This window comes from Carcharhinus amblyrhynchos, chromosome 4 (genome assembly GCF_965287045.1).
Source record: "Carcharhinus amblyrhynchos chromosome 4, sCarAmb.v2.hapA, whole genome shotgun sequence".
Classification (NCBI taxonomy): domain Eukaryota; kingdom Metazoa; phylum Chordata; class Chondrichthyes; order Carcharhiniformes; family Carcharhinidae; genus Carcharhinus; species Carcharhinus amblyrhynchos.
In genome coordinates this window covers 80,745,677-80,769,922 of record NC_137327.1, presented here as the reverse complement: position 1 = coordinate 80,769,922, position 24,246 = coordinate 80,745,677, and the positions used below count along the sequence as shown (strand labels likewise).

Genomic DNA, 24,246 nt, shown 5'->3' with positions numbered 1-24,246 from the left:
TCAACATCCTAATCACCTGCAAGTTCTGACCTCATATTCTCAAAACCAACTTACCTCCGCCTCTGTTTATTCACCTCAGTCCATCTGCTGAGAAAATCCTGATTCGTGCTTACGTTAGCTCTGGAATTGATTATTCCAATTATTTCCTGGCTGGCTTCCCACTCCTCACTTCCAAATTCCAGCTCATCAAAAACTCTGCTGATCTCAACACATTCTCACTCACTCATCAAGTCTGATTTCCCTGACATACATTGGCTCCCTAAGCTTCAAACTGAAAATTCTTGTGTGGGGCGGGATTTTCCTGCCATTTTCCTCACTGCCACATCCCCCCCCACCCGAAACTGGAAAATCCCGAGGTCAATGGACCTTTCCATGGTCTGCCCCTCGTCTTCTTTGATTCCCGTGGCAGGAAGAATGGGAAAATTTGTCCTATTATCTTTAAATCCCTCCCTATCTCCGTAACCTCCTCTGGTGCAGAAATACTTTTTGATCTCTCTGTTCCTTTGGTTTTAGTCTCTTGTGCAGTCATCGCTTACTTTGCCCTGTAAGCATTCATGTTTTCAGCTGCCCAGATCCCGTGTTCTGGAATTCCCATCTTTACACACGTATCTCTCTGTGTCCTTCTCCTACTGTTGGCCATCCTTAAAATTCATCTCTTTGAGTAAACTTTTATTCAACCATCCTAATCTTTTCCTTTGGCACAGAGGCCATTTTCCTCAGTCCTCTGCGAAACCTTTTGGGATTTTTTCCTATGTTAAAGAAGCGATATAAATTAATTCTTGCTGTAATAGCAGATACATAAATCCCTAGCTTCATGTTTTCCCAATTCATCAAAGACATAACATTCAGCCAATCTGTCTTTTTTGCTTTCTTCTTTGAAAAAATGTTGGAAAATGTTTAGTACCTCTGTTGTTTTATCATTATCCTTCTTTAGAATGCTTAATACTGTACTACCAATTCATTTCAATGAAATATTTCACCGTATAGTTGTCCTTGTCAAGCGCTGATGCTTTGATCAGGATTGGTGCACAATTTGGCCAATTAGCATAATTTGTGCAACATGGCCAGTGACATTTAACATTTATGTAATATCGATATAATCACGCTACAACCTGTACTTATTGTTGTCAACAATAGTTCCGTCAGCTGTGAATGTGTGATGATGGCTGTGATATTCAGAATGCAGATTTGAACAGTTCTCACTTGGTTTCCATCTGTTCTGAAGGTGAGCGTGGTGTGCACCACTGTGTGGAAGGTGGCATTAGCCTAATTGTGGTAGCTCTTGCCAGCATAATTACACATTAGGGGATGAATGCACCGCATTACTGGCTTCATGTATTTTATACTGTGTCCCCCCCTGCCACTGCTCATATGGGTTGGATCCTGTAGCGAAGTCAGGTTTTCTGCTGTGCTGATAAATCAAGCAGCTGTTGAACCACAAATCTGCTGGCAGAACAGATTGGTTCTACTTGCACATGTGTTCACTGTCCAAGATGAGTAGGGATGGTGAAGTGCTGCTGGAACTCTCAGGCACCATAAAGTTATACTGTTTGGACCTCTTACTACTGCCATGGGCAGCACAGCGGCACAGTGGCTAGCACTGCTGCCTCACAGTGTCAGGGATCCAGGTTCAATTCTGGCCTCGGGTTACTGTCTGTGTGGACTCTGCACGTTCTCCCCGTGTCTGTGTGGGTTTCCTCCAGGTGCTCCGATTTCCTCCCACAGTCCAAAGATGTGCGGGCTAAGTTGATTGGCCATGCTAAATTGCTAAATAGGATCTGGGAGGGATTGTGGTCAGTGCAGGTTCGATGGGCCTAATGGCCTCTTTCTGCACTGTAGGGATTCTATGATTAGTCTAAAGCAAGGGGAGGCAATGGCTGAGTAGCATCACTAGAGTACTAATCCAGAAACTCTGCTAATGTTCTAGGAGAACCTAGTTCAAATTCCACCATGGCAGATGGTGGAATTCGAATACAATAAAAAAATCTGGAATTAACAATCTATCGATGACCATGAAACCATAGTCAATTGCTGGGAAAAACCCGTCTGGTTCACTAATGTCCTCTAGGGATAGAAATCTGCCATCCTTACTTGGTCTGGTCTAAATGTGACTCCAGAGCCACAACAATGTGGCTGACTCTCAACTCCTCTCAAGGGCAACTGGGGATGGGCAATAAATGCTGATCAGCCAGCGATACCCATGTCCCATGAATGAATAAGCAAACTTGGCAGACCCAGAGCCATGGAGCGAAGATCGCTAGCTCTGGATACTTGCATCTTACAGTGAGACAATTATAAAGCTATGTTGATTTGCTTCAGAAAACTCTGTGGACTATCACACACGTAGAAATAACACAGCCGATGGCCATCAGCAAACAATCTTTCACTCTAGGTCTCCTGAAAATTAGGAATGGTGTTGATAGAATCAATAAGAAAAATCTGTTTCAGTGGCAGAAGGGTCAGTAAGCAGAGGACATAATTATCAGGTTATTGGCAAAACAAGCAGTGGCACTACTGAGTGTCATTTACTCATGTAATGAGTTCTATAATCATAGAATCCCTACCGTGAAGAAGGAAGCCATTCAGCCCATCGAGTCTGCACTGACCACAATCCCACCCAGGCCTTGTTCCCATAACCCCACATATTTACCTCATGGTCCCTCATGGCAGACAGGTGAAGTCGCGTGGGATCAGAGGTGAGCTGGCATGGTCAAAGAAGACATGGGTAGCAGTGGAAGGGTACATTTCTGAATGGAGGACTGTGACAAGTGGCTTTCCTCAAGGATCAATGCTGGGATCTTTGCTGCTGTAATATATATAAATGATTTGGAGGAAAATGTAACAAGTTTGATTAGTAAGTTTGTGGACGACACAAAGGTTGTGGATTTGCAGATAGCAATGAAAACCATCAGAGGATGCAGCAGGATATAGATCAGTTGGAGACTTGGGCGGAGAGATGGCAGATGGAGTTTAATCTGAACAAGTGTGAGGTAATGCATTTTGGAAGGTCTAATACAGATAGGAAATATATAGTAAATGGCAGAACCCTTAGGAGTATTGATAGGCAAAGGGATCTGGGTGTCCAGGTACATAGGTCACTGAAAGTGGCAATGCAGGTGGAGAAGGTAGTCAAGAAGGCATACAGCATGCTTGCCTTCATCGGCCGGCGTACTGAGTTTAAATATTGACAAGTCATGTTGACGCTTTATAGAACCTTAGTGAGACCGCACTTGGAATATAGTGCTCAATTCTGGTTGCCACACTACCAAAAGGATGTGGAGGCTTTGGAAAAGATTAACTAGGATGTTGCCTGGTATGGAGGGCATTAGCTATGAGGAGAGGTTGGAGAAACTTGTTTTATTCTCACTGGAGTGACGGAGGTTGAGGGGAGACCTGATAGAAGTCTACAAGGTTATGAGACGCATGGAGAGAGTGGATAGTCAGAAGCTTTTTCCCAGAGTGGAAGAGTCAATTACTAGGGGGCATAGGTTTAAGATGCGAGGGCCAAGTTTTAAAAGAGATATACGAGGCAGATATTTTATACAGAGAGTGGTGGGTACCTGGAACTCGTTGCTGGGGGAGGTAGTGGAAGCGGATATGGTAGTGGCTTTTAACGGGCGTCTTGACAAGTACGTGAATAGGATGGGAATAGGGGGATATGGTTGCCGGAGGCGAAGGGGGTTTTACTTAAGTCATGCAGCATGGTCAGTGCAGGCTTGGAGGGCTGAAGGGCCTGTTCCTGTGCTGTAACTTTCTTTGTTCTTTACCCTGCTAATTCTCTGATACTAGGGTCAATTTAGCATGGCCAATCCATCTAACCCGTACATCTCTGGACTGGAATTATGATCTGGGACCCTAGTTTAGATTGTCACTGAGGTGGGATGATTCAGTAGTCCTTTAAAAATGGCAATGGGTTTGATCCAAGGCTCTCTGATTTTGGAGATGTCTTTAGAGGATGTGAACTTGTTCCTGTGGCCAAGCTCTGCCTTTCCACACACTCTCCATGGCCCCTCATGACCCTCTGCAAGGCTCACCCACCCACTATGGCTTCCCATGCTCCCTGTGTTTAGCTACAACACTTCCATGCTGATTGACCCACTATACACTGTCTAGAAGCAATGAAGCTTACAGTGTATAGCGGCATTTCAAAAAACCTTTTCAAAAAAAGTGATTCATTCGTAACTTTCTCCTGTTAATAAAAGGTCCTATCTGTACAAACTAATAATAGTCTCAATCATCCAGGCTATTTTAAAGCATTAATAACAAAATACACAAACTCTTGAAATCACTTAATGATGTGTGAACAAATATTGAGAAACTGACAACAAAAATCAAAGGATTTGAGCTGTCAATCAAACGATGGCCCAAAATACAAGCTACATTCCAGGTGGGAAGGGAAGTTGGCTGGGGGTGCCCCATCAGAACACGGGAAGAGAAGGGATAGAAGCAAGAGTATGCCACTTGGCCCTTCAAGCCTGCCCCGTCATTCAATTCAATCATGGTTCATCTATGCTGTCCTCAACTTCTTTTCTGTGCCAGAAGTCATCTTCTGAGGTTGGGCATCCTTTCTCCTTAATATTCGGTAGCATCAAACCTCACAACTAGCCCCCACCCCAGCCTCTTTCTCAAGACATGATTATGCACTCTCATTTTTGCTAACATTGCATTGAACTTGACCAAATGTCTTCATGAAGACAGCATTAATCAATCCCCTCTATTCACCATGCTCCTTTTGCTGTAAGAATGCAACACTTTTGTGGAACATGTCCCTGATCTCTCAAAGAAATCTTTGGCTTCCCGTATCCCTGGTTGCCGGACTCGCTTAGCTCCCTCAGAATTATAACTGCTAAACCTCCTCCATCCTACTGATCCTAGCCCCTCCCTTCCTTCACCCCACCACAGCCTCCCTCAGCCCTGACCCCATCACAGCCTCCCTCACCCCTGACTCCATCACAGCCTCCCTCAACCCTGACCCTATCATAGTGTCTCTCACTCTGACCCCCCCCTCGCAGCCTCCCTCACCCCGACCCCATCACAGCCCTCCTCACCCCTGACCCCATCACAGCCTCTCTCACCCCTGACCCCATCACTGCCTCCCTCACCCCTGACCCCATCACTGCCTCCCTCACCCCTGACCCCATCACAGCCTCCCTCGCCTCGATCCCGTAACAGCCTCCCTCACCTCTGGCCCCATCGCACCCTCGCTTCCCTGCCCCATCATAACCTCCCTCATCCTGACCATAGTGCAGTCTCTGTCTTCCCTCTCTGTCACAGCCTCCCTCACCCCTGACCCCATTACAGCCTCCCTCTTACCTGACCCCATCGCAAACTTCCACACCCTGACCTCAGTGCAGTCGTTGTCTCCTCTCTCTATCACAGCCTCCCTCTGCCCTGACCCTATCGCAGCTTCCCATGGCCCTAACCACATCACAGACTCCGTTGCCTTTCTCTACATCCTGACCACCCACTCCAAGCTGCTCTTCATGCTCTCTCTCTCCCCATTATAGCCTCCTACTCTTCACTCTCAATCAGTGGCACTCACTCCCTGCCTGGGCAAGGAGCCCGGGCAAAACTGAAGTCATGGGAATCAGGGAGAAAACTCTTGCATGATTAGAATCATACTAGCACAAAGGAAGACGGTTGTGCTTGTTGGAGGTCAATAATGTCAGTCCTGGGACATCACTGAAGGAGCTCCAAGATGTCCTTGGTTCAAACATCTTCAGGTGCTTCATCAATGACCTTACTTCAACATTAAGGTCAGAATTGGGGATGTTCATTGATTATTGCACAATGTTCCGTCCCATTCACAACACCTCGCTGCGTGTTCACATGCGGTGAACTGGACAGCATTCAGGCGTGACTGACAAGTGGCATGTAACATTCATACCACACAAGTGCCATGCTGTGACCATGTCCAACAGAAGAGAATCCAACCATCTCCCTATGACATTCAATGACATTACTGTCATTGAATCCTCCCACTATCAATATCCTGGTTACCACTGACCAAAATCGAACAGGTCTAGCCATATGAATTCTGCGGCCATTGTGGCAGGTCAGAGGCTGAGATATCAACAGAGAGTAACTCAGCCCCTAACTCCCCAATGCCTTGTCTACCATCTATAAGGCACAATCAGGAGTGTGATGGAATACTCTCCACTCACCTAAATGAGTGCAACAACACACAAAAAGCTTGGCACCATCCAGGACACTTGTTTGGCAATCCATCCACCTCATTAAGCATTCATGCCCTCCACCACCTCCTCCACAGTAACAGCAGTGTGTACCATCTACAAGATACACTGCAACAACTCACCAAGGCTCCTTAGGCAGCACCTTCCAAACCCACAATTTCTGCCACCTGGGACAAGGGCAACAGACATATAGGAACATCACCACCTACATGTTCCACTCTAAGCCCGTCACCATCTTGACATGGAAATGTATCACCATCCTTTCACTGACACTGCATAAGAATCTTGGAACTCCCTCACTAACAGCACTGTGCGTGTACCTACACAGTAAGAAGTCTCACAACGCCAGGTTAAAGTCCAACAGGTTTATTTGGTAGCAAACACCACTAGATTTCGGGGCTCTGCCCCTTTTGTCAGGTGAGTCTTACTGTGTTTATCCCAGTCCAATGCCGGCATCTCCATATCAGGTGTATCTACACCACATGGACTGCAGTGGTTCAAGAAGGCAGCTCACTACCACCTTCTCAAGGGCAATTAGGGATGGGCAATAAATGGTGTCCCAGTCAGTGATACTCACATCCAGCAAATGTATATATTTTTAAAAACTGCTGCTGACTGCCTTCCCTGGCTGCAGCCTCCTGTTGCTGGCTTTCCCTTCTGCCCTCCAGCCTGATTTCCAATTTAACTGGCTTCCAGGTATAAAATGGAGCAAACAGTTTTTAATGAAGTCCTGCTGTTATGTTCGACAGAACCTCTTTGCTCCTGACCTCATTGGGTTCTTTATCCACTTTCTGCTTCGTCTGCACCTTCTGTGCCTCACCAGATCTAGGATCACTAAGTTCCTTCCCTTAATTCCTAACATAATTACAAAATGCCATGCTGTCATGTTACACGTATCCATAATTTAACTTTTCATTCCTCTTCTGGCCAATCTACTACCAGATTATGTTGTCCTTAATTGAGTCTTATATCTGTTTTTAAATACTCGCCCTTGAGTATCCCTTTTCTGAACATCATCATGAAAGAACAATAGTCTTATTGAAATAAACATCCTTATTTTAATCTGAAAGCATACATAACTTTGAAGATGTTTCATTTGCATTTTATGCTACAGTTATCCTTAAATAATATCATCACTCAATCAACCTCACCTCTCACTCGTGCAACTTCAACTCTCCTAAACTTTGGATGAATATTTAAAAGCTATATGACTCAATCTGCCCAGCTAGATGATGCCAGTATTATTACCAACAGAAATAACTTGGCTAATCAACTTAGATTTGACAATGCTATCGTCAGTCTTGGGAGATCTTTACTCATATGGAGGTCTGTTACTATTTGAGTCTCATTGCTCATGAGTAAGAATGGCAAATTAATTTCCCTCACATTATGTCTAATATATTTGGTAAGGAAGCAATCTAACATCCAGAAATGTTTCAGTGCTATCCACCTCAATATTTGATTGACCACTATCAGATGAGTGAAAAACGGGTGAACAAACCTCCTTTTCTCATGTACTAGTGTTGCGAAAGCTCTGCTAATTTGTATACAAAGTGCATCGTTGCAACTAGTTCTTAGCTAGCTTGGGTCACTGTTTGCACGGAGTCTGCACTTTCTCCCCGTCTCTGTGTGAGTTTCCTCTGGGTGCTCTGGTTCCCTCCCACAGATTGAAAGATGTGTTGGTTAAGGTGCATTGGCTATGTTAAAATCTCTCTCAGTGTACCCAGACAAGTGAGGGAGTGTGGTGACTAGGGGATTTTCACAGTAACTTAATTGCAGAGTTAAGGTAAGCCTACTTGTGACACTAATAAACTTTAAACTTAGATCTGAAGATCCAATAACGAATGAAGGACCAATTGTTTGGTCAAAGTGCATCCAGGGCTGCTTTAGTGCCTCCCTGTATATCAAGTAAGTTATACATCAATAACAATTAAATCTTGCTTGTAAATAGAGTTTCATTTCATCCTTTTTTATCCTGCCCTATCATTTTATTATTTCCTCCAACTCTTTGACTGGAATTTCGGCTTGTCACTTACATTTAACATTCATGAGAGATGCTCCCAATTAGACCTGTGCCACATCTGCAGATGAAACAGGAATTGTCAAGTGCTCCACAAAATTGCAGTGCAGATAACTGTTCATTCGTGATGTACAAATCTGACTAGTGGACTGCTTGTCAGATCTTGCAGGGTATTTTGCACAAGCACAAGTGACTCGTAAGTGATTCTGCTCAGATCAGGCAGCAATCTATTTTTATAAGCCCTGTCTTATGAGGTCAAAATCCCTAGATCTTGCAGCAGATACAGGCACAGGGCTCCTGTGAGGAAGGGATGCCTGCTTTACAGTTGTCAGTATGACTTATCGCTTCTCCCCAATGTTTTACCTTCTCAAACTCACTGACCCAGATTTTGAGGTTGTAATGATGGTGAAACTGTCAGCATTCGGTATCATTACAACTGACAGCAACCTCTGAATCCACGCACATGGAGTTAAGCACAGAAACCTAAAATGTTCCACTGCTCCTCCACAAGTTCATGTCCTTACTAATAGCAAACTTTAGGGTCCACCCAAAGCTTGTAAGGTCCTGTCTGAGGCCAACAGAGAATGCTGATCTGCAAGCCTCGACTACCCTGATACTGGGGCAGGCGAGGCAATAAAATTCTGGCTAGGAATCCGATCTTCCCCTGCTGTAATATCATTTTAAGACCTTCTGAAAACATTACACCTGGTAAATGAGATGTCACTGGATTTTCAAACTGTGTTCTAAGTCATAACTTTTTTTTATTCACTAATAGGACATGGGCGTTGCTGGCTGGCCAGCATTTATTGCCCATCCCTCGTTGCCCTTGAGAAGTTGATGATGAGCTATCTTCGAACCATAGAACCCTACAGTGCAGAAACAGGCCCTTCGGCCCATCGAGTCTGCACCGACCACAATCCCACCCAGGCCCTATCCCCATATCCCTACACATTTACCCATTAATCCCTCTAACCTACACATCCCAGGGCACAAAGGGGCAATTTTAGCACGGCCAATCAACCAAACCCACATATCTTTGGACTGTGGGAGGAAACCGGAGCAGCTGGAGGAAACCCACGCAGACACGAGGAGAATGTGCAAACTCCACACAGACAGTGACTCGAGTGGGAATTGAACTCAGGTTCCTGGAGCTGTGAAGCAGCAGGGCTAACCACTGTGCTACCGAGCCACCCATCTTCTTGAATCGTTGCGCTCCACATTCCGTGGATTGACCTGCAATGTCGTTAGGAAAGGAATTCCAGGATTTTGACCCAGCAACTGAAAAGGAATGGCGATATAATTCCAAGTCAGAATGGTGAGTGCCATCTGTAAGTTCCCCTCCAAGCTAGTCTTCCCATGTATCTGCTACCCTTGTCCTTCTAAATGGAAGTGGGTCATGGGTTTGGAAGATGCTGTCTAAGGACCCTTGGTGAATTGCTGCAGTACATCTTGTGGATAGTACACACTGCTGCTATTGAGCATCGGTGGTGGAGGAGGTGGATGTTTGTGGGTGTGGTGCCAATCAAGCAGGCTGCTTTGTCCTGGATGGTGTCAAGCTTCTTGAGTGTTTTTGGAGCTGCACTCATCCAGGCAAGTGGAAAGAATTCCATCACACTACTGCTGAATAAACTCTCTGGCCACAGGAAACTAATTTTATATTTGTGTAATGTCATTTTTTAATAATTCATTGAAAGGTTGTAGGTGTCACTGGCAAGCACAACATTCATTGTCCATCCCTATTTGCTCTAGAGAAGGTAATGGTGAGCTGCCTTTGTGAAATATCGCAATCTGTGTAGTGAAAGTGCTCCCTTCATGCGTTACAATTTCCAGGATGGTCTCCTCAAGGACTTGACATGATTGGGGCCTCTTCCTGGTATCTTATAACAATTTCCCTTTTTGTTTTATGATACCTTACCATATAACAAATCAGGCAAGATTGGGGAATACAGACAGTAATATGCTGCTGCCCATTCTACATGCCATCCTGTATGGTGGGAAATGAACATGATTTATGCAACTAGATTGGTTATTAGGTATTTATTGTGCGAAGGATCCCTCAGCCTGTTTTGTATCAACACTTTGGTTCATGTAGTTCCTCAGTGTATTTCTCTCTATATTGCAGTAGGGTCGTACATCGTAAGTATTCAGTGCACTGCTCTTAATAGTTATCACAAAGAGATCAGTTGGTTCAGTTGGCTAGAATGGCTAGAGTGTGTTACAGGATGATGCCAATTTTCTTTCTTTAATGGAGAGAGATGTCTATGGTCCTTTAGGACTATGTCACTGTGAGGCAACAGTGATGATAAGTGATGATATCAGATGATGATAAGAGATGATGAATAGTTATAGTTCAGGGTGATATGGTGGCATAGTAGTTAGCACTGTTGCCTCACAGCGCCAGAGACCTGGGTTCGATTCTGGCTTTGGGTAGTCATGTGGAGTTTTCTGTGTCTGCGCAGGTTTCACCCAAGGGCTCCGGTTTCCTCCCCCAGTCTAAAGATATACAGTGAGGTGGATTGGCCATGGTAAATGCGCAGGGATAGGGTGGGCCTGGATAAGATACTCTTTCAGAGAGTAAGAGCACACTCAGTGGACTGAATGGCCTCCTTCTTCAATCTAGGGGTTATATTCTATGGTTGAGGGGAAAATTATTTACAGGTTAGGAGAACACATTTTAGGCATGCCCACTTGTGGCACATACTCAGCATCCTCAAATTTACTTTAGTGTTGGTCGAGGTGTTATGCTGAGGTCACCTATCTCCTTCTTCGGATCTTCAGGTTTATATTTTCTGAAAGATAATGAGGTATGTTGGAGACCAATCATTTTGGCTCCAGATCATCTCTGCGAGCACTATTCAGAGCAGAGATTTATAGGCCTAACTATATTCAAAGCTTCTTTAGTAACTGCCCCTTTAATATAAGGCCTGATTGGTGATGATTCCGCAATGTTTAACTTCACTTGAATGTTTTTCAGATAATGCAACAGCCCGTGGCTGCTTGCAGCAGGATATAAACAAACCTGAGGCTTGAACTCATAGGTGACAAGTAATATTTATGCAACACAAGTGCTGGACAATGACTATCTCCAACAAGAGACAACGGGCTGAATTTTACGGCTTTGCTTGACTGAGACTGGAAAATTCTGCCCAAGGTCAACAGTCCTTCCCATTGTCTGCCCAATTCCCATGGTGGGCAGGGCGGTAGAATTCTGGTGAACAAGTCTCCCACAACATGTCCCCATTGTTAAAATGGCGGCGCAGGCTCGTTGGGCTGAAGGGCCTGTTTCCCGTGCTGTGTTGCTCTTTGTTCTATGTCATTCAATAATCTCACAGAATGCCCCACCATCAATATTCTGCGGATCACTGCTGACAAGAATTCAACTGGACCAATCACATAAATGTCATGTCCACAGGGCAGGCCAGTGGTTGCCTATGCAGTGCGGAGTGTCTCACTCTGTGACTTGCCAAAGTCCCTCCAGCACCAATGAAGCACAAATCAAGAATGTGTGATAATATATTCTCCACTTGCCTAGGTGGCTGCTGCTGTGACACCGATCAAATGCTCAGTACCAGTCATGTCAAAGTAGTCCCGTTGATTGGTATTCTATACAACAATTTCAAGATTCATGCAGTCAGCATCAGCATACCACATCTGTAGAGTATACCATATACAGAACGCAGCTGTTAATTGTGTATTCATTGTGTTTAAATTGTATGTTGGATATTGACAAGGCCACGGCAAATAGACACAGACTAAAATTGTAGTTGTTGTGTTAGGTGGTGTATACTTGTAGTGTGTTACTCTGTAAATAAAAACGAAAGTGTATAAAAATTGGCTCCAGTTACATCATTCACTAACTGATTTTCTGGGTTAGAACAGCAGTAACCCTTTAAAGCTTGTTTTGTAGCACCTCCTGTGAAGGAATCCAGCCTTTATGAGGAGTTATAGGGTTAAGAATTATTTACTTTTAAATGGGGGTTTAAAATTAAAAAGGAGTTCATTTTGCGCAAAGGCAAAGTTCATCTCTATGTGTCCCTTAGTGAAAAAAACTTACCTCATCTTAAAACTATAAGAATAACTCCTGATAAGAGACAGTTTCTCTTAAAGCCACAAAGCTTATCGCAGGCTAAATCATGAACAAATGTCACAAAAACTACCACAGTGTGAGATTTGATAAGGTGATTTAATTCTGACAGATTTAAATCACCGTCAACTGATTTTTTTGACAAAGTTAGCCAAACACAAACTGAATTATAACTAACTCTTTAATCCTAAAAGTTAGGTGAACCATCACGGCATAGTGGCACAGTGGTTAGCAGTGTTATCTCACAGCATCGGGGACCCAGGTTTGATTCCTGACTTGGATCACTGTCTGTGTGGTGTTTGTACGTTCTCCCTGTGTCTGCGTGGGCTTCCTCCCGGTGCACTGGTTTCCTCCCACAGTCCAAAGGTGTGTGGGTTAAGTGGATTGGCCATGCAAAATTGCACCTTAGTGTCAGGGGACTAGCTAGGATAAATGTATGGGGTTATGGGGCTAGGTCCTGGGTGTAGACTCAGTGGGCCAAATGGCCTCCTTTTACACTGTAGGATTCTTTGAGCCCTATTTTACCATTTTGATTCTAAGTGCTGGGCAGACTTGAAACTGGGAGTGTTTCAGATTCGACTTTTAGACCCATTCTCAGGTGCCCCCATACACGCTGCACAAACCTGTGGATGGGGCTTAACATGCCTGAAACCCTGCAGCTCCAATCAGTGCCTCTAACTGCGCATGTGCAGACAGAAAAAAGATAGAATAATTCTCCCCTGCCACATTCCTCCTGGGCTGGATAATGCTTCCCTCTGGCCCCGACAAATACTACCTCACCTCCACAACATACTGACCCCTTTATCCCCCCATCCCGTCCGCGACCCATACTGATTGTGTGCCCCTCCCCCCTTACTGATCGCAGGAGAGTGGCAGCAGACCCCCCCTTCCCCCACAGTGATCTCAGGTAGAGTGGCAATAGACCCTCCCCTTCCCCCCACCATCGTTCTCAGGCAGAGCCATCAGATCCATCTTCCCCTTCCTCACCGATCTCAAGCAGAGCCGTCAGATGCTCGGCACTTATCTCCTCACTAGTTGAAGTGCCTGAATTGGACTTTTGTAGAGCATGTCGGCTGAATCTGGATGGGCGAATGCGTTGATAAAGGGGGAAGTGGCAGTAAGGTTGGACGTGCTTAAGTCCATTGAAATGCATGCAAATGCATTTTAATATCTGTCGCGCCCGTTTCGGGCGCGGTCCCGATCGCAGCCATTTTTGGGCCTTGGTAAAGGGGGAACTGGCATGGAGGTGGGTGCGGATCGCACTATGCAACTCACACCCAACTTTACCAAGTTTTCGTGCCGAAAAACGGGTGCAACTTGATGGTAAAATTGGGCCCTATGATTTTATCTCATCTCTTGCAGCCTGCATCAATGTTCGGCTTTCTTAGAAATCAAAGGAATGAGCAGTTATACAATATTATTTGGGACAATATAAAAGTTGAAAGCATACTTTAAATTTTCAGATTCTCTAAAATAGCTTCAGTATCTCTCATGGAAACAGTATGATTATTAGAGGTTGGCAATTATAACCAGGACAAAGGCACCTTGCTAATGTTGTATTCTTCAACTTGGTGATTTGAGTTAAATGTTACTTTAATAATTGAGGGATTTCCTACTTAAATATTTTAATGTGACAGTATTTGGAGATAAAATTGGATTTTCTATTCCAAGTAAGTTTGTATTTTCTATCATTTTCTAGAACTATTAGTGTTGCAATTGACTGTCTTACCAAATGGTGAATTTCATGACCAATTCTTTAATTAATTTTTATTGAGATTAAAATTTATATTGTCTCACAAAGCCTTCTGTATCACAAACTCATGAACCCTAGCTCTATATGCTTTTTGGAGGAGAGGGACGTTACTGAATAGAGATTCCCGGGGCCTCACAATATCCAAGATACTATAATATGGCTGAAACTTGTTAAAAAGGATATCTGGAAGATGACAATATTCACAGCTAGACAATTTCCTTTGGGGAAAGTAAGAATAGATCTTCAGATGCATTCAATGTCTATGATTTGTCTTTCTTAAACTTAGCTTTAGAGTGATCATCTGAGAAGTATGTCTAATCTATGATGGTCCTTAAAATGTGCTAAAATTATAACCTTTGCATTCCCAAAGCTGCAATCACAACCAGCCAGAACAAAAGAAGCAGCAAGTACATGGGGACACCTCCAAGTTCCCCTTCAAGTCATGCACCATGCTAACTTGAACATATACCTTCAATCCTTCTTCATCTCTGGATCATATCATGGAACTTCCACTAGTATTGTGGAAGGACTTTCAGCACATGGACAGCAGCAATTTAAGAAACATGCCCATAGCCATTTTTTCACAGCACTGAGGGATGGAAAATAATGCTGGCTTTGCCAGTGACACAACCATCTTAAAAAAAATATTTGAACTGTGTCCTGGAGATCTTCCTTCCTAACGCTACTGTGGATATACTTGTGCCACACGAATTGTGGTGGTTCCAGAAGGCGGCTCAGTGCTGCCTTCTCAAGGGCGATTAGAAATGGGTAATAAATGCTGGTCGAGCCAGCGATGCCCACATCCTGTGACTGAATAAAAAGAATGTGCCTGTTATTTCTTTGCAATTCAATTCCATCACCATTTCCTGAGAGAATGTCTAGCAGTTTCAATATAGTTCTATCCTCTTGAGTCTTACCTCCAGAATTAGTGCTCAGGACAACTTAGCAAAATGACTTTTGGAAGGAAATATCTGACATGTTCTTACACGTGCTAATGTAAAGGAATAACCCCTGCATGACTTGTTATTATATTTGCTGTTCCGTTGATCAACCTGTTCTGTGCGCCATCATATTTGCAGGACTTCCTCCCATAGCAATGAACAGCGATATTTAGGGTTATTGAGCAACCTTTCACTCTCCTCAAAATATTGCACATTAACTCCAAATTAAAACATCAACAGCAATGTCTAGGACAACTTGTTCTCTTCCAAAATTGTCTACACAGGGGTACACTAGGTGATTTTATGAGTCTCAGCTACCAATTGAAAGCCTGCCACCAGTAACACAAATCAAAGCGACAGGCACAGGTTCTAATTGCATTATTAGCCTTGCTTTCTCTTCATCCAAACAAAGCTTGCTATGTTTAACAGTCAGAAATGCATATTATGTTTGAATAACTGGGTGAATCTCCAGGAACCCTCCTCTTAAAGGTGACTGATGCCCTATTGATGTTCAAATTGCAGTGTAAGCATCAGTACCAGCACAGAGACAAACAGATAAAAAAATCTAATTACATTTCAGAGGTGACACAATTTGGATCTGATAATCACTGAGATGTAATTGAGATTCTGGGATGGAATTTCCTACGTGCTTGGGGACAGGAATCTTGGTGATACGACTCAGCCCCATCATTTAAAGGCCTCAGAAACTTCACCCCTCACCCGCCACCCCATACCCCTCAGATCACCCCACCACCTCTATATCTCCACGTATCCTCCGCAACCACTCACTCAATTTCCATTGTGTCCGCAGGAACAATACAGCAAGAATGGAATTATTTTTAAACCTCCAAAAACCCTATAAACTCTGAATTCAAACATACCATTATTGCTCCTGGAAAGAAAGAAAAATTAAAGAAAATCATTTAAGGGCCCATTGGATTTATGAACAAAAAAAAGCCCACATCAAAGGCATCTTCTAAATATGTCTTAAAAGTTTCAATCATTCTTAGATAAATGGACTATACACTGAACTGAAGCTATTATTAGCTTTTGAAACCCAGTCAAGCATTCACAAATGCTATCGCTGTTATAACAAAAGCTTCTTGCATTGCTTGAAATTGACAGAACAGAAAGATGCCCCATTCCATTTCCAAACAGAGTGCCTGGCAATCAATGACAGACAGCAGGTGCAGGGGCTTTTTTCAACATACAAAAGCAGTTTTTTATAGCCGTGGCTTTCAAGTTGAGTTAAATCACAGCACAAAACATGACAGCAGAGGAAGACAGGACTTTATAAAACATTTTCAATGCACTTTGGCACATTTGTTGATTGAAAAAGTATTGTGATGCATGATAAAAATTACACCATTACAATATAAGGGTCAAGATACCTTTGCAGAACAAAATCCCTATGAAAAATAACAGCATTAAAAGCACATCTACATTACAATGCAGCAGCTAATAAGACAGTAAGAAATAAGAACAGGAGGGGGCTATCAGCCCTTTGAGCCTGCTCCGCCATTCAATAGGATCATGACTGATCTAACATCCCTCACATTCACTTTTCTGCCCTTTCTCTGCAGCTCTTGATCCACTTACAGATCAAAAATCTATCTAGCTCAGCCTTAATTATACACAAGGACTCCTTCCCAATAGCTCTTTGCGGCAAGGAGTTCCAAAGACTCACAACCTCTGAGAGAAGAAATTTCTCCTCATCTAAGTCTTAAATTGGCACCCATTTATTCTGAGACTATGGCCAGAATTTTACCGGCATACTTGCCCCAATTCGGGGTGGCGGGTGAGACTCGGAAAATGGCATTCTCTGTTAGCCTCAGGCGGGATTGTACGAACCTTGGGTAGACATGCCAGTAAAATTCCACCCTCTGTCTCCTGGTCCTAGACTCTCCCACGAGGGGAAATACCCTCTCAGCATTTACCCTGTCAAGCCCCTTAGGAATTCAATGAGTTCACCTCTTGTTCTTATAAATTCCAATGTGTAGAATCCCAGCCTGTTCTCCTCATGAGACACTTCCTTCATCCCGGGAATCATCCTAGTAAACCTTCGCTGAGTTGCCTTCAATGAAATAGTATCTTTCTTTCACAGTGTCGTATGAAGGTGTCGATACATTTTACATTTATATTCTTGACTTCATAGCAAGCTTCCCCCGGTGATGACAAACTCACCATTTTTTGCTGGACTTCCAAAATTGACACGTTTTTCCAAAAACAGCATGCGGGTGGAAATACAGTTTTCCTGCAGGCCTCATATTGGGGACCTCGACTTTAAGGGGTGCATGTGTGATTTGTAGCCAAGGCCATCCCAACCCACTGAAAGGCTAAGTGAAAATGGTGTGGGGTTAGGAAGAAAGAGAAAAACTGTTTCCCTAGTATTTTGCGAATTGATTCACAAAACTAGGAGATGACAATCTAAAATCTAAAAATTGCATATCAAAAGAATTAAGGTGCTTAGACAGATTTCATATATGCTGAAGCCATTCAATAGCATGGACGCCAGCATTATGGAATCAGTGATGTTTTCCAGGCAGATCAAGATAAAATGAATGGCCATTCAATAGTTATGTTACATCCTCAACTGCACCACAACGACACAGGAATGTCTGCTTACCCAGCTGTGGTTACTTGCCACATCTGAACTGCACCACAAGGTAGCACCAGAGATAGCACGCCGGCTCAAAGTCTGGGTTTCTGACAGAACATGCCCACATTCTGTTCAGTACAATGAGGCAGTGTGAAGGTGGTTGGTGGCATAGCCTTGACTGCGCTTTTGCTGTAGCTGTGAGAGTTGTAGATATAATGCTGCAGGAAAATAAAAAGCTCCCACCAGTTAAGGAAAAGCAAGTTTGCTTTTTGTGCTAGTTTTGCGAAGTCATTTTCTCTCAATAACAAACAAGAATCCATGAATTGTGCACAGTTCACCCAGTGGTGTGAGGGTGTGAGAACAGCACTGTCAGTGCTGTATAAAATAAAGAACTAAGTGCAGTGCAACACAAGAACAGGGCTTTCGGCCTACCAAACCTGAACTAATCACCTTGTCCTATCTGGACCAATTGCCTGTATCCCTCTATTCCCTGCCTGTTCATGTGTCTATCCAAATAAGTCTTAAATGTTGCTAATGTGTCTGCATCAACCACTTCACTTGGCAGTGCCTTCCAGGCCCCCACCACCCTCTATGTGAAAAAACTTTGCCCACACATCTCCGTTGAACCTTTCCCCCCTTACCTGGAACTTGTGCCCCTTGTAATTATCATTTCTGCTCTGGGAAAAAGCATCCAACTGTTCACGTTATCCATTATAATTTTATAAACTTCTTTCATGTCGCCCCTCAGCCTCCATCTTTCCAGGGAGAATAATCCCAGTTTATTCAATGTCTCCTCATAGCTAATGCCCTCTATACCAGGCAACATCCTGGTAAACATTTTCTGTACTCCCACCAAGGCCACCACGTCCTTCTGGTTGTGTGACGACCAGAATTGGGCACAGTATTAAAAATGTGGCTTAACCAACTTTTTACATAACCGTAACATAATTTGCTAATTTTTATATTCAATGCCCTGGCTGATGAAGGCAAACTTGCCATATGCTTTCTTTTCTACCTATGCCGCCATTTTTAAGGATCTGTGGACCTGTACTCCCAGGTGTCTCTGTGTGTCTATGCTCTTGATGATTCTGCCATTTATTGTAAAGCTCCCATCTGAACGTATCACCTTGCATTTGTTTGGAGTAAATTCCATTTGCCATTTCTCTGCCCAATTTTCCAGTCTATCTATGTCCTGCTGTATCCTCTGACAATCTTCATCACTGTCTGCAACTCCAGCAATCTTAGTTTAATCCACAAACCTGATAAGCAGACCAGCTATGTTTTCTTCCTAGTCATTTATTTATACGCTCAGAGTTGGTGCTTTCCTGTGAAACCATCTCATTCACAAAGTAAGTGTTTCCCAGAATGAACCACTCAGCCTGGTAGGGATTCCAAGTTGCAAAATTTAAAGGGATGACATAGTGGCACAGTGGTTGCCACTTCTGCCTCACAGTGTCAGGGACCCAGGTTCAATTCCTGGCTTGGGTCACTGTCTGTGCAGAGTCTGCACATTCTCCTTGTGTCTGCATGGGTTTCCTCAGGTTTCCTCCTACAGTCCTAAAGACCTGCTGGTTAGGTGCTTTGGCAGTGCTAAATTCTCCCTCAGTGTATCCGAACAGGTACCAGCGTGTGGCAACCAGGAGATTTTCATAGTAACTTCATTGAAGTGTTAATGTAAGCCTACTTGTGACACTGATAAACAAACTTAAACCTAACCATTTACTGTACTTAGCCTTAGCAAATGTCCAAGTTTGATTACACATCGGCAGTGTTAAAAAAAAGCTGATCAAAGTTTGCTTTCATTGAAGTGAGATCATTGCAACTTCCCAACTCTTCACAGCTTAATACCTCATTCCACAAAACCGTATTGTTTTAAAAAATATATAAATTGCACTACCGATTATAGTAACAATTGAATACCAACCAAGGAAAGCACTTACTCTAAAAAATTCTTTGGTAGAGCCTGAATCCAACGTTCCATAGGCAATTTCTGTTTGTTTCGCGAGATCTTCTGCACTTTCTATTGGAGAAACCATTCTCTCCACAGTGAGAAATGCAGCAAGGTTGGCAGTGTATGATGAGATTATAATCAAGGTGAAGAACCACCAGACTCCTCCAACAATTCGCCCCGAGAGGGATCTAAACATAAAATGAAAGGGCTGCGGTTTAATTACGGTGTCACATTGATAATAGAAAGCAAGGTAATTGAGATTGAATTTAATGGATCTAACCATTTCTTCATGGTAATTAGAGCATTAGAAACAAAATCTCATCACATTCACTTGAAAGTAAATGAGTCTCTTAAATAAGACACTTTTAAATTTATGCAACATTGTTCAGCCTACTCAAAAGTTCACATTGCTGAATGTTGGCAGGAATATTATTAAGACGTGGCTGCTCTCTCTTTCCACTTCAGTGACCATCACCATGGTTGAACAGATAATGCAAGGCACATGATCGAAATTTCAACTTGTCTATTGAAAATAAAGGGAAGGAACATGATATCTACGCCCAAGTCTTCAACCCAGTGAGCAGCATGACCAGTCCATTAATGCTCTGATTTTGGAGACTTGATTATGAATGGTGACATAACCAAATTGTTTTTCTTTACTAAATAATGAGAAATATTGGAAGTTTGGCAAAAACCATTGGACACAGAGCTTGCTGGATAGGATTGATCACCTTATGGTTATACACTTGTGAAGAATCAATGCCACGTATCCTGAATAAAAACTATCTTTGTTATTTAACATGGAATATTCCAGTGAAAACTGAAGGACACCTATTAGATAATCTTTTGGGGAAATAAACAGGCTGATTGAACAATCAATTTCTTATATGTAAGAGAAGGAATACCTTCTTCACCTTCCTTCCCGGTCTGCAAAAATGCTTTAAATACTGTTCCAGTAATTATGTTGACGGGAGACAACAGAGAATTGTTTCAATTCAGAGTGCAGGCACTTGATTTAATATGCAGACTCAGTAAAAATGAAATGCAAAAGAACACCCAATGCTTGGTGTACATTTGAAGGTCAGAAAGGATTATTGATCCGTTTCAACTGCAGTGTTCAACATTTCAGGGTTAAGGGAAAGGTTAACTTGGAAATGAAAATAAAAGAGATACAGAATAGCAAGCTGAACTCTGATAACAAAGCCATTTGAAAAGTAATGGGAAGAATGGATGGATTAAATATTAGGTAAGAGCTGGCAATGAATGATTTGTGGAAGAAGGGTTATTTAGATATCGCAGAATCATTGAATCCCTACAGTGCAGAAGGAGGCCATTCATCCCATCGAGTCTGCATTGATAATAATCCCACCCAAGTCCTACACCAGTAGCCCCAAGTATTTACCCTGCTAATCCCCCTGACACTAAGAGGCAATTTAGTATGGCCAATGCACCCAATCTGCACATCTTTGGAGCATGGCAGGAAACTGGAGCACCTGGACGAAATCCAAGCACACACGGGGAGAATGTACAAAGTCCACACAGACAGTGACCTGAGGCCGGAATTGAATCTGGGTTCCTGGCGCTGTGAGACAGTAATGCTAACCACTGTGCCACCCAACGACCAGTCCTTGATATACAAAAGAAAAATGCATATTTTTTATGCCCCTGTTTAGACATTAGAAGTGCCCTTTGAAATGAGAGATGGCACCCACATGTTTGGTTGGGGCAACTCATTCTCGATGCTATTTTGGTAGGCTGTTAGCATGCTCAGTGAATAGCTGCCAGAAGTATGTAGAGCAGGCAAGATGACATAAATTGCATACAATGCACCAGCAGTGTCATTTTCATAGAATCATAGAATTTACAGTGCATAAGGAGGCCATTTGGGCCATCGAGCCTGCACTGACAACAATCCCACCCGTCCCATCCCTGCAGCCCCACATATTTACCCTCCTCATCTCCCTGACACTAGGGGCAATTTATCATGGCCAATCACCTAACCTGCACATCTTTGGAATGTAGGAGGAAACCAGAGCACTGGGAGGAAACCCATGCAGACACAGGGAGAATGTGCAAACGCCACAGAGACTGTCACCTGAGGCTGGAATTGAACGCTGGTCCCTGGCACTGCAAGGCAGCAGTGCTAACCAGTGTGTTGCCCTATTTTGGAACACTGCACTTCAGCTGACGGTGTTTCCTAACCTTGTACAGTCAGACACGTGTTCGGCAACAGCCAAGACTCCACCACCCCTTCCCCCCACATCAGCACTGGCTATAGGGGCCATCAATCAATTAAAGGTTAGCTGCTGTACTTTTCCCCTTCTGGTTGTTACTTTGATTCTACAAGTGTTTGGTGGTTTCTACAGTTACTTCAAGTTGTATAAATCTACGGGAAGTGGTGCGACAGGTGCTGAAGGAGTTTCTGCTGGTATCAAGACTTCTTTATAAACCAGATATGGTCGCAGGATGGCTTGGAGATTTCACAGAGTGTACACAGAGCAGGACTTGCTGCTGGAAAAGAATGGAGGGGAGTGGAAAGGCTTTCAGTAGGAGACCTCCAGAACCAGGAAGCAATTTCTTTTTATCTGAATCTTAGTAAGAAAGAAGATAGGAGGTTCCTTTTCTGCAGTAAGGATATCCTCACTGAAATCTGCCTCCTGCTGCAGCCACAATTCCAAACTGAGAGCAGGGGAGCGACTGCACTGTCAGTGGCTGTGGAAGTTAAGGTGGCGATGAATTTTCATGTATCTGGCTCCTTCCAGACTGGGGTCCAGGGATGTTAGCAATATCTTACACTGTGCTATCCACTGTGGTGCAGAACTCACTGAGGCTCTCTAAATGACGACTGACTACATTTCATTCTCCCCTGTCAAAGTGGAATAGGCAAAGTGAGCATGTAGCTTTACTAGAATTACAGGCGTCGCCATGGGACAAGATGCCATTAATTGCACGCACAATGCTTTGTGGGTGCTACCTCTCAATTCTGCTCTCTGCTGGAACCGAAAAGGATTCCATTTCTTCAATGAACCATGCATCTTGCAGATTAATGGCTGGTATTTTGGCAGCAGTCATAATGTCTTCATCTGCAACAACCCATTTGAGCCATATAATAAACCAAAAGACTACTGGGTGATGAGGACTATCTGCTGACCACATAACTCCTGTGTGCAATCTCCACATGCACGTGCAGCATGTGTACATTGAAACCCAGATAGCCTCACAAAGGTTGATGGAACTGAGCACTGGTATGTTGAAGCAACACTTCCAGTACCTGGACTGCCCTGGAGGAACCCTGCAGTAGGTAAATGATCGTGTGTCAAAACTCACTGTGGGTTTGCGGCATGCTGCACAAGTTCCCCACCATGAGGGGACAACCCTTGTTATCAGCTAGATGAAGAGAAACTGAAGGGCAGGGAGAAGAAGGAGGAGGAAGCAACCTAGGCATCTCCGTTCAGATAGTCTCTGTGCTTCTACGCAATGATACAAAGATGCTGCAGCTTTGCAGATAATAGTTTGCTCAGTTGCAGATGGGGAGACTACAGATGGCTGAGGAGAAGGAGTCTAGAAAGCTTGGCTGTAGACGGTACCATTCCAGCAGGGGTGGCAGCAGTCTGGTCTGGCAGACAACAGCAAGAAAAGTGGCAGACTGGCAGTGGTAGGAGAAGGCAAGCTGTGTTCCTGAGAGAGGACAGTCGATCTGCATTCCAGGGAACCACAGTCACTGCCCCAGGTTGGCACCTCAGCACTCCTGATAAACTGTTGGAGGGCAGATTATCGAACTGCTGTGATAACCGCAAGCTCCTTTGTACACAGCAGTCAACAGCCAAGGTGACTTATGCCTATGATGCAATGAAGCTGCAACACCACTGGCCATCCGATATAAAGGCAAAATACTGTGAGTGTGGGGTAATTGAAATAAAAACAGAAAATGCTGGATAAACTCAGCAGGTCTGGCAGCATTTGTGAAGAGAGAAACAGAGTTAATGTTTCCACCCCCCCTCTCCAACTGTATAATCTATCACATTTCTACATATCCTCAGCTCTGAAGAAGTCATCCAGACTTGAAACATTAACTCTGTCTCTCTCTCTCCACAGATGCTGCCAGAACCACTGAGTCGATCCAGCATTTTCCATAATTATTGGCCATCTGATGATGCATCACGATTGGGTTCACAAGTGCTCTTAGGGAGTTTATCACAATGCCACACTGGGAAAGCATGGGCTCCAAGCCGTGTACAAGTTGGTATTGGACTCCTTCATGCTTTGTGACATTCTTGCTGGCAGCATTTTATTGTCCATACACAACATTCCACTGTAGCTTGAGGACTCTGTTGAATCCTCTGCAGCAGAACCTGTGTGTGGCCTTACTCTCTGGTGAGCTGGTAACTGGACTTTCCTCTCCGCCTCCCTCCCCCCCACCACCCACCCTCATCACTGCCGAGTTGTGCCCAGTGTACCACCTTGTATAGATCCCACCCTGATGTTGTCCATCATCAGCTAAAAGGTTCTTTCATGGCATGTGAGCATCCCTGGCTAGGTCAGCATGTTTTTCCAATCCTTAATTGTCCTTGAGAAACAACAGTGATAATAGTTCCAAGTCAGGATGGTGTGTGGCTTGGAGGGGACCTGCAGGGGATAATGTTCCCATACGTTTGCTGCCCTTGTTTTTCTAGGTGGTAAAGGTCATGGGTTTGGAAGGTCTCG

The 24,246-nt window shown here is 43.8% G+C and overlaps 1 protein-coding gene across 6 annotated transcripts in view; it reads right to left on the bottom strand.

The window, feature by feature from the left end:
- Nucleotides 1–24,246, bottom strand: part of gria3b (glutamate receptor, ionotropic, AMPA 3b) — a 374,879-nt gene that overhangs the window by 65,423 nt on the left and 285,210 nt on the right. For all 6 annotated transcript variants that reach the window (XR_013886514.1, XM_080187405.1, XM_080187406.1 and 3 more), the window contains exon 12: nt 19,532–19,730. Coding sequence is in view for 5 of the 6 variants with exons in the window: in XM_080187405.1 (XP_080043531.1) it covers nt 19,532–19,730 (199 nt within the window). In the remaining variant the exon portion in view is untranslated. The remainder of the gene's footprint in view (nt 1–19,531; nt 19,731–24,246) is intronic.